The 11,789-nt window shown below is 40.3% G+C and overlaps 1 protein-coding gene across 1 annotated transcript; it reads right to left on the bottom strand.

Moving 5' to 3' along the window:
- Nucleotides 1-7,596: 7,596 nt before the first annotated feature.
- Nucleotides 7,597-10,619, bottom strand: LOC109211079. The gene is made up of 6 exons (XM_019374581.1): nucleotides 10,446-10,619; nucleotides 9,866-10,262; nucleotides 9,206-9,581; nucleotides 9,106-9,123; nucleotides 7,890-8,938; nucleotides 7,597-7,832 (listed from the first exon to the last, which is right to left on the bottom strand). Exons 1-6 carry the CDS (start codon nucleotides 10,617-10,619, stop codon nucleotides 7,597-7,599), a joined length of 2,250 nt encoding a protein of 749 aa, XP_019230126.1.
- Between the last annotated feature and the right edge of the window lie 1,170 nt (nucleotides 10,620-11,789).

Below are 11,789 nucleotides of genomic sequence, written 5' to 3'. Positions count from 1 at the left end.
CTAGAAACTGGAGGTGCATAGTAAGGCTCCTGAGGTGCAGGTGGAGCTGGAGCGCTGCCGGCTGCTGGAAGAGCTGAATGTACAGGGCGACCCACATAACCTCTGCCATAACGACTTGCTGCTGGGGTACGGGCACCAGAGTAGTGACCCGACTCTCGAGACCTCTTGGCCTCCCTCTCCCCTCGCTCCCTGGCGAGCATACCCTCAATCCTCCTAGCAATGCTCAGTACTGCTGATAAGGAATGTCCATCTCCAACTCTCGAGCCATGCTAGACCTGATGGGTAGGATAAGGCCCTCAATGAACCTGTGAACTCTCTCCCAAACTGTAGCAACCAAGGCCGGTGCATGCCTGGCCAACCTGGTGTAGCGGATAGCATACTCCGAAACGGTCATAGCACCCTGGCGCAAATGCTCAAACTCTGCGTGCCATGCATCCCTGAGACTCTAGGGGACAAACTCTCTCATGAACATATCCGAGAACTGGGTCCAAGTCAGTGAAGCAGCCTCGACTGGACTGTCTATCTCATAAGTGCGCCACCAATCATAGGCGGCTCCCCGAAGCTAAAAAGCAGTGAAAGAAACCCCGCTGGACTCCACTATGCCCATAGTGCGAAGAATACGATGACACTCCTCTGGAAATCCCAAGGCATCGTCTGATGCTAATCCACTGAACACTGGGGGATCATACTTCTTGAACCTCTCAAGTCTCCGCTGCTCGTCCTCTGAAGCAGCTGACCAATCCTCGGGCTAAACTGGCACTGCAGGCGGTGCGAGAATAATCTCGGGAGCCTACTCAACCTGCACTCGCTGCTCAGGATTGTGGACGGCGAGAGTCTGTGCTCCTCTCCCGGCCTGGGATGTGGCTGCAGCAAGGGGAAGCAACCCTGCCTGAGCCAAGGTGGTGTACATGCTCATGAACTGAGCCAAAGTCTCCTGGAGAGCTGGAGTAGTGGTGGCAGTAGTAGGTGTGCCAGGTGCCTGGGCTCCGGCTGGATCTGTTGGTGGTACCTCGGCGGCAGCTCGCGCAGGTGCTCTGGCTGCACCACGTGCACGTCCTCGACCTCTTCCCCGGCCCCGGCCCCGGCCCCGGCCTCTGATGGCTGCAGTAGGGGCGCGGGTGCCTGATCATCTCGATTAGCACGTGTCCTCACAATCTGTGAGAGAATAGAAGTCAGAAGTTTAGAATTGATGTCCAAAAATATCGCACGACAAGGAATTCAAATGAAATGAAGATTTTTCCTAAACAGTTACATAGCCTCTCGTAGATAAGTACAGACGTCTCCGTACCGATCAGCGAGACTCTAACAAACCGGCCTGTGTTCCGTGACTCCTATGAACCTAGAGCTCTGATATCAACTTGTCACGACCCCAGTTCACCCTCCATGAACATGTCGTGATGGCACCTACTTTCCTACAACTAGGTAAGCCTAACAATGCAAAAAAAAATAATATAACTTGCGGAAAACATTGAACTAAACCAAGCAAAATTTGAAGAAAATTGTATATAGGTGCCACTTGGCACATACAACTCAACAATAAATCGCGGAAGTCTAAAATCTCATCCCAAAACCCGGAAACTCACGGGAACCACAGGCTAATAGGAATGTATACGATGCTCTAACTCCAGAATATCTAAACAACTGAAAGAAAAAGATAAGCTAACTACTAAAGCTAGGACAGAATAGAGACTCCTGGTCTGAGGACGCGGCAGATATACCTCAAAGTCTCCGCTAGATCTCTCCGGACCTCAAGGATAGTGCGCCTGAGTGGAGGTACCTGGATCTGCACATGAAAAACATGCGCAGGAAGGGAATGAGTACACCACAACGGTACTCAGTAAGTGCCAAGCCTAACCTCAGTTGGGTAGTGACCAGGAAGGTCAGGGCCCTACTGAGGTAAAATATAATAATAAATTAACAGCATGAAAAACTGATAGTAATAATGAGTACAGCAGTGAGATAAGACAGGTCAACAAAGCAATAACAACTACACCAAGACAGAGTAAACACGGAATATGTACAGTTCAATACCAGTGATAACAATGAGGACCTCCCAGGATACTGCCCTGTAGTCCTTTTCTCAATTGTCCAGTGGAGCTCCCAGGATACCGTCCCGTAGTCCATCTCATGTGCAAATCCGAAGGATCTCCCGGGATATCGTCCCGTAGTCCAACCATAAATGTGCAGTGGGATCTATCGGGAATCTAACCCGCAGTCCCAAAGTAAAAGTGCAAAGGGATCTACCGGGAATCGAACCTGTAGTCCCAAATATAAACAAACAAAGGGGGGAGCTACCGGAATCCCACATCCGTAGTCCCAATGTAAATGCGCAATCACAACCAGAAGATACACAGAAATGAAGTACAAAAGACAAGCAACAGGTAGTTCTGGCCTAGCATGCTTCACGTAGTACAGTCAAGGCAACTTAAGCAATTAGGCAAGTTAAATCAACTAAACATGCTTCTCTAATCTAGCACAGGTTATAATTGCAAGTAGAATAAAGCAAATATGAAAGAAACTCAATCTCAATATCTTAAGTAAAAATCGGATTTTCAACAATTGGCTCAAGTACACGCTCGTCACCTCGCGTACAAGGCACCAAAAAATACCAAATAACAAATCCTAAGGGGAAAGGTCCCCCACACAAGGTTAGACAAGCCACTTACCTCGAACCGGCACAAAATCAACCAGAAACCACGCCTTTGCCACGAGTATCCGACTCCAAATGGCCCAAATCTATTCAATTCAATTACATATCGTAAATAACATCGCAACAACTGGTTTCACTGTTTAATTCAAAGCTACGGCGTGAAATTAGGTAAAATGACCAAAATGCCCTTCAGGCCAACGTCTCGGAATCGAATAATTTTTACATTTTCAGAACCCTCGTACTCTCACGAGTCTAACCATACAAAAATCTCCCAAATCGGAGGTCAAACACCCACTCAAAACTCAATAGTCTAGCCTATGAAGTTTCACCCAATTTTTCCAATTTTTGATCCTCAATTCGAATTTTAATGATGGATTTAACTACATAATGATGAAATATAACTAGAAGGGATTAAAGAAACGTTACCCAATAATCTCCTCTTCAAAACCCTCTCAAAATCGCCCTTCCCCGAGCTCAATTTGATTTTTCTAATTTCTGAAAACTAACCCTCGAAATCTCTATATTTGAACAGGGATTTCCGCTTCTGCGGACCAGTAACCGCTTATGCGGTTCTGCTTCTGCGGCTTTGATAAAAATCCAAGGTTCCGCATCTGCGGTTGCTTTCTCGCAGATGCGAGTCCGCTTCTGCAGGATTTCCTCCGCTTCTGCGATGCTAAGGCCGCTTCTGCGGCTCCGCTTCTGCGGTTCCCAAGCCGCAGAAGCAAAAATACCAGAAGGGAAAAACTTCAGCTGCTGCAACACTTCTCAAATTTTCCCGTTAACCACCCGAAATCATCCCGAGGCCCCCGGGACCTCAACCAAAAGCACTAATAACACCTAATACCTCATTCAAACTTGTACCAATCCTTAAACCACCTAAAACAACGCCGGAAACTCAAATTAAACAAGGATTTGAGCCTAAGAACTTCAAATTTTATCAAAATACGCTTTCGATCAAAAACCTAACCAAAACACGTCCGCATGACCTGAAATTTTGCACACACGTCCCAAATGACATGACGGAGCTACTGCAACTTCCGGAATTCCAATCCGACCCTCGGATCAAAAACTCACTATCGGATCGGAAACTTCAAAAATTCAAACTTCGGCAGTTCAAACCTAAATGAGCTACAGACTTCCAAAATACATTCTGAACACGCTCCCAACCCCGAAATCACCTAACGGAGCTAACGGAACCATCGAATTTCCATTCTAAGGTCATCTTCACACTGTTCCGACTACGAACCACTTTTCAACACTTAAGCTCTCATTTAGGGACTAAGTGTCCCAAAACTCTCCGAAACCCAACACTGAATGTCCCGGCAAACCAAAATAGCAGAAATAAACTTAGGGGAAGCAGTTAATGGGGGATCGGGGCGTTAATTCTTAAGACAACCGGCCGGGTCGTCACAGTAGGTATCTTGACTGTTCCTTGTCACTACTCCACCGAGGTTAGTCTTGATACTTACTGGGCACCGCTGTGGTGTGCTCATGCTACTCTTCTGCACATTTTTGTGCAGATCCAGGTATTTCTTGCTCGTTAGTAGCTGTGTGGATTGTTGCGTGGAGACTCAAGGTAAACATGTTGCTACATTTGCAGGCTTCGGAGTCACCTTCCTATTTTGTATACACATTGTTCTTACTTATTTCCAACAGTTATATTTAGCAGTTGTAGCAAACTCTGTAGAGCTTATGGCTTGTACTACCTTTTTTGGGGTTGTAAAGTTTTAAGAGATTTCTATTTCAAATTTGTTAGATGTTATTTAAATGTTGTTGTTGTTTCATTTAATGTTAGGCTTACCTAGTCCCTAAGACTAAGTGCCATCACGAAACCCAACAGAGGTGAAATTTGGGTCGTGACAGAATATTTCTTTCTATTTTCTTATTAATGGGCAAGAATATTTTCGTTATCGGTATTGTCTCCAATATGGAGTCACTTTTCTTATGTTAGGAGAGTGACAGATCTTAATATTTCTTATAATAATAGATATTATTCTATAATTTCACATGCTTGAGCTAAATTCTATTTTATCTGCTTTATTGATAGATGTTCATATTTATATAGTGATATCTATCTATATTATGTTATAATTAATTTTACATTTATTTGTAATCGAGAGAGGCAAATATTATAGTAATCTATTATAACAAGTAGGGTAACTGAAAGGGACTTACTAAAAAGAGCATTTTCAGTTCGAGCCTTTATTTCTAGTTCTTTAACATTACTATTTTGATGATTAATTTGTATAACCGAAAGGAGTGCAACTAATTGTTCAACTTAAGTAATAATATATAGGTGTAATCGTGAGAGGCATTTATACATTCATGAGAAATAGAAATTAAAGAATAAATATATCTACTATATAATAAGAATATTAAGTGAAGTCAGGATCCCAACATCTTTTTATATCTGTGAAATAAAAAAATATTTCTCCATTGCTTTATTTACACATTTTTGGTTAGTTAACTCGCAACTCAACTCTTTCTGATTTTCTTAAATAGTAACTAAAACAAGAAACATTTGTAGAATAGATTAACCAATCTCTGTGGGTTCGACATCTTTCTATACTATTATTTGACAGAATACGAGTTAGAATTATATATAAGCTAGACACTCGTCAGATTATACGGAATCATAATCTTTTTCATAATCCCCACAAGGAGTTGTCTGTAATTGATGTCATGTATCATCTTATAGAATTTTTCTTTCATTCACCAGCTCGTTCTCCTAGAGCCAACACGTGCACTCTTTACAATAAATGGTACCCACCGCCTAATAACTTTGTCAAGCTTAACATTGACGGCGCCTTCAATCAAGCAACTACAGAGCTAGAGCTGCAGGAATTTTTCGTAACTCAACCAATCAATAGATCCCGGGATTCACAAGCAGTTTAACTTGCTTCTCTGCTACTGAAGCTGAACCAATAGCACTTCGGCTAGGCCTACAGTTAGCTAAGACTTTAGCCTCTGGCAGCTTCAAATAGAAACTGATTCACAGGTACTGTGCACCACGGTCAAACATGGTAATGAACTTTACTTACATATTATTTCTGACTGAAGGTAACTGATGCTGGAATTGGATCACGTGGAGCTTAGACATGTATACCGAGAAGCTAATGTTGTAGCAGATACCTTGGCTAAGCATGGGATGAACCTCACACCCTCATATGGACGACAACCATGGCATCCCTTATATTACTTATCTCCCCCTCCCTTTGCTTTATCAGCTTTCAATAAGGATTGTTCTGAAGACTTGAAAGCTCGAACAGTCTTGGCTTGTAATAACTATATGTCACGAAGCTTCAGCTTTGGCGGTGAGAGGAGAAGAAATGAAAGAAGAAGTCAGTTACTCCATTGAGTAGAAAAATTACTGTTACATTGATCTGGGAACTAAGCTACTATTTATACAATTGTTAGTTATAACTAACTCAACTACTAACTATAGTATAGTGTAATACTAACTATAGTCTAGTTAAATAGGTGGGGCCTATATCTCTCAACACTCCCTCTCAAGCTGAGGGATGAAATACATTCTTCATTCCCAGCTTGACTAGTAAGTAGTCATGTTGTGGTTTGCACAAGGCCTTTGTCAGCACATCTGCAATTTGTTCTGTTGTACCAACATGTTGAGTTTGAATAAGACCTTGTACTAGTTTTTCTCTTACAAAATGACATTCAATATCTATGTGTTTAGTTCGTTCATGAAAAATTGGATGTGCAGCAATTTGGATTGCTGCCTTGCTGTCACAGTATAGAGTCACAGGCAGAGCAATGTCCACTCCTAACTCCTTGAAAAGTCCAACCAACCACACAATTTCATCTACTGTGGTTGCCATGCTTCTGAACTCTACCTCAGCTGAGCTTCTTGATACTGTCCCTTGTTTCTTTGACTTCCAGGAAATTAGTGCATCTCCAAATTTAACCACATACCCCGTGACTGACCTCCTAGACTCAACACAAGCTCCCCAATCTGAATCACAATAGGCTATTAGTTTATTGCAGCTTCCTATTGGCATGAACAAACCAAGTCCAGGTGTAGACTTGATGTATCTTACTACTCTTCTAGCAGCTTCCATTTGAGAAGTCTTAGGTGCATGCATATAATGGCTAAGTACCTGAACAACAAAGGTTATATCTGGTCTTGTCATTATTAGGTACATGAGCATCCTAACTAGTCTTTGATAATTTCCCTTCTCTTCAAGTTGCACATCTTCAGAGTCACTGTCTTTTACTATTTGATCAAATTCAACAGAGGTGAGTTTTTGGTTGAACTCAAGAGGTGTAGAGGATGGTTTTCCTCCTGCTAAGCCAAGTTCAGATACCAATTCTAGGTCATATTTCCTTTGACACATTAGGATACCTTTCTGAGACCTTGAGAACTCAATGCCAAGGAAATATTTTAGCTCCCCTAGATCCTTCATTTTGAACTTCTCCTGCAAATCTTTTCTGACCTGCTGAATGAGAAGTAAGTTGCTGCCAGTTACCAACAAATAATCCACATAAACTAGGATGACTACAAGATTAGCTCCTATTCTTTTGGTGAACAAAGAATAATCATAATGGCTTTGAATAAAATCCATGTCTAGGAGTGCCTATGTTAGCTTAAGATTCCACTGCCTAGGTGATTACTTCATACATACAAAGACTTATGTAGCTTACACACCTTTTGATTCTCCCCCTGGCTTGAAAAGCCATCAGGAACTTGCATGTAGACCTCTTCTAGAAAATCACCCTGAAGGAATGCATTATGAACATCCATCTGAAATATGTACCAACTAGATACAGCACCTAATGCAACTACAGCCGTCACTGTGACCATCTTGGCCATAGGAGAAAATATTTCTGTATAATCCAGGCCTTCTTGTTAACTGTAGCCTTTGGCTATGCTTTATATCTTTCCACTTCACCATTAGACTTATACTTAACCTTGAAGACCCACTTGCACCCTATAGGAACTTTTCCTCGAGGCAGATCAACCAAGGACCAGGTGTTATTGTCTTGTAATGCTGAAATCTCAGCTTGCATAGCTTCAATCCATTTCGGATCAGCACTTGCTTCTTTGATGTTCTAGGTTCAACAATAGCTGAATATGCAGCAAGAGAAGCCCTGTAGTTTGAAGACAGTTGATTGTAAGAAACATGTTGTGATACAGGATAAGGACATGTAGATTTCTTGCGCTGGTCTACATAGTCAGTTAGTCATATACGAGGTTTAGAAGGCCTAGAAGATCTTCTGAGACCTTCAGGAGAAACTGAGGGTGCAGAAGGAGGAATAGAAGGGGTTGGTTCAGAATGATCACCATAGAGAGGACTAGAAGGAGAAGACATTTGTTGAACACTAAAAGTAGGCAAATCTGAAACAGATACAGGTTGAATACTCTTTTCAATTGGTGAATCTGTAAACTCTAGTATAGGAAATAAGAGAGAGGTTCCAAGTTGCATGTGCTTAAAAGGAAAAATGTCTTCCTTGAAGACAGTATCTCCACTGACAAAGAAGCCCTTGGAATGTAGATCATAGAGAATATAGCCCTTTTGAGAAGATGAATATCCTATATGAACTGCTGGAATTGCCCTAGGACTGAGCTTATCACCTTTCTGCACTTTTGTGACATAGCATAAGCTACCAAATACTCTAAGATGTTCTATGGAAGGTGTCTTCTGAAATAGTGCTTCAAATGGAGATTTTCCTTGAAGAAGTCCAGTAGGTAATCTATTCAATAGGTGCACTTCTATAGACACACACTCACCCCAAAATATCATAGGTATAAAGGCCTGAAATCTGAGAGCTCTAGCCATATCTAATATAGTCCTATGCCTTCTCTCCACCAACCCATTTTGTTGGGGTGTACAAACACAAGAACTTTGATGTAGAATTCCCGGACTTTGCAACAGATAATGGACTTGATCATTCACAAATTCAGTGCCATTTTTAGTTCTGAGGCACTTGATTGTAGTTTTAAACTGATTTGACACCATTGTAAGAAAGTTCTTTAAAACTACAATGGTATCCGCCTTAGTAGTTAGAAGAAAAATCCAAATGTATTTAGAGAAACCATCCACCAAGGTTAAAAAATATCTCCTGCTGTCATGAGTTGGTAGTCTATATGGACCCCAAACATCTGCATGAACAAGATCAAAAATAGAAGTAGAACAAGTGGTTCTAAGAGGAAAAGGTAGCCTTGATTGCTTTGCAATAGGACATACAGTACAATGCTGATGATCAGTTAGATGCAACTCATGAAGATTATGTAGTTTCTGCAGTACCTTTAGAGGAGCATGTCCTAGTCTCCTATGCCACAAAGAGAAATCATTACATGGACTTGAATTATTATGGCTAACAGTTTTATTTGTGCTAACAATTGTATTTGCACTTGGTAATGTATGATGTTCAGGAGTTTGTCTGTCTGCAGCCTTGAGGATGTAGAGTCCAAGTTCTTATCTACCAATCCCCAGTACCTTCCCACTGAAGAGTTCCTGAAAGACACAGAATCCGGGAAAGAATGCCACCAAACACCTTAACTCTTTTATTATTTTAGACACTGAGTGTAAGTTATACTTGAAATCCGGAATGTGAAGTATATTCCGAATTTTCATATTTCTGAAGAAAGAACATATTCCAGTGTGTGTAATAGAAGCTTGTTCTCCAGTAGGCAATTGGACTTTATTTTTATCCTTCTCTGATACTTCCTCATAGGAGTCCAATAGATTTAGACAATGCACTATGTGATAAGATGCTCCCGTGTCTACTATCCAATTATGATCCACCAAAGTAGACATAAAAGCATATAGTATACTTGATGTCCTTGTAGTAGCTGAGTTAGCAATAGGTTCAGTATCTTTGCCCTTGTTCAGCATCTGCAGGACTTGCTGGTATTGCTCTGGAGTAAAGAACTGAGCTGGAGCAGCACAATTCAGCTGGTTGCCTTGTGTTTCTGAGGGCAGACATAGTTGTTCTCAATATGATTCATATTGTTGTTCACATTGTTTGTTTGAGCATTAAAACCTCCTCCTCTTCTCTTGTTCTTGAAATCACTAGGATATCCATGGAGCTTGAAACAGTATTCCTTTGTATGACCTTTACACTTACAATAGTCACACTGAATTGTTGATTTGTTGAAGAAATTCTTAGGTTTGTAACCTCCAGAGTAGCCAGTGTTGGTATAACCTCCAGAATTGTTAGATCCTCCATTGTGACCACTATTCTAAGCTCTATTACTCATCATAACAGCATCTTCATTGTTATCATTAGAACCATACACACTTTTTCCAGTGATCCTTTGGCTTTCTACATTGATTATCATGGCATAGGCTTGGTTTAGATTAAGTAATGGTCGAGTCATTAACACCTGATTTTTGGCATTCTCATAGGAGTCATTGAGGCCTGTGAGAAACTGATAAAGCTTTTGAAGCTGATAGGGTTCTACATGCTTCTTTGACTCAGGACAACCACATGAAGGTGGAGGAGTAAGTGTTTCATACTCATCCCAGAGTTCCCTCAAACGAGAGAAATACACAGACACAGAGGATTCTCCTTGTGTTAAAGTAACAATTTCCTTATGTAGATAAGCTGCTCTAGAAGCATTTACTTTGTCAAATCGTTCCATCAGGTCTTCCTAGACAATATAGGCATCGAAGGCATAGATGACAGTGCTAATCAAATTTGGTGCCACAGTATTCATAATCCGTGCTAACACATTGCATTGCACCTATCCCATAGCTCGTGAAAACTAACATCATAGTTACTTTTTTTTGCAGGTGCCTAAGACAAAGCCTAATTTGTTTTTACCATGCAATACGATTTTCAAAGATCTACTCCAAATAGAGGAGTTTTCAGAACCTTGTAGCTGAATAGAGATGAGAAGAGAACCTTGTGTATCGGATGGGTGAATGTACAAAGGATGATGATGATCGACTTGATCAACTGATTGTGCGAAGGTCTGATTATCAGCAACTTCTTCATTGGCCGGCATTGTTGTAGAAATTGAAGGAAAAACTCTGAGAATTCTGAGATTAAAGAGAAATGCAGCTATTAACAGTCAATCGAGGCTCAATCGAACAAATCTCCAAACCCTAGCTTGTGAGGAGTGAGATTCAGATTGAGAATTGGCTCAATTGATCAAATTTACTTAGGTAATTGACTCAATTGGATCCATCACAGCTGAGCTAACACTCGTTTAACCGAGCTCTGATACCATGTCACGAAGCTTCAGCTATGGCTGTGAGAGGAGAAGAAATGAGAGGAAGAAGAAATCAGTTACTCCATTGAGCAGAAAAATCACAATTACATTGATCTGGGAACTAAGCTACTATTTATACAAGTGTTAGTTATAACTAACTCAACTACTAACTATAGTATAGTGTAATACTAACTACTCTACTAACTGTAGTCTAGTTAAATAGGTGGGGACTACATCTCTCAACACTATAACTGTTACGTTACTTAATTTCTAATATAAGTATCCTTATTAGCAACAAAAAAAAACCACTACTTGTTGTTCCTTCAGAAATTCGGAATCCGCAAGGAAGTATTGGATATTCAATAAACAACCAAATATCGTCCCGACGAGACTAAAAATCGAAAGATGTTTATCAAATAGCAAGATGGACTAGCTAGACATATATTTTGTAGATCTTTCTTTCCTTTTTATTGAAAGGTATTTTTTATCGCTATAAAGATTGCAATCCAGATATGACTGTAAACAACTTTTACAATATTAGAAATTTAATATGATATAACATATTAAAATACCATTTAATTCAGGTTCCTAATATATAACTACCTGCCACTATCTTAGCTAGCGTTTGGACATAAATTTGATTGAAACTTGAAAAAAGAGTTTTCGAAGTTATGTTGAAAAATAACTTTTGAATGTTGAAGTTGTATTTGGATATAAACTTTATTTGAAGAAAAATTCATGTGTTTGTGAGTGAAAGAAAAAATTTCACCCAAAAATTATCCTAAACCAGATTTTGAGAATTTGACTTTTTTGAAAAAAAATTCCTCAAAACATAATTATTTCATAAGCAAACAATGTTTTAAAAAAATGAAGCCAAAATCTATGACCAACCGGAGCTTAGATGACATGACACTGTAAATATTTCACCAGCTAGTATACAGAAATTAATTTTAAATAGAACCC

The sequence above is a fragment of the Nicotiana attenuata genome, unplaced genomic scaffold (assembly GCF_001879085.1).
Source record: "Nicotiana attenuata strain UT unplaced genomic scaffold, NIATTr2, whole genome shotgun sequence".
Lineage (NCBI taxonomy): Eukaryota > Viridiplantae > Streptophyta > Magnoliopsida > Solanales > Solanaceae > Nicotiana > Nicotiana attenuata.
The sequence above is the reverse complement of the archived record's forward strand: the minus strand, read 5'-3'. Positions and strand labels throughout refer to the sequence as shown.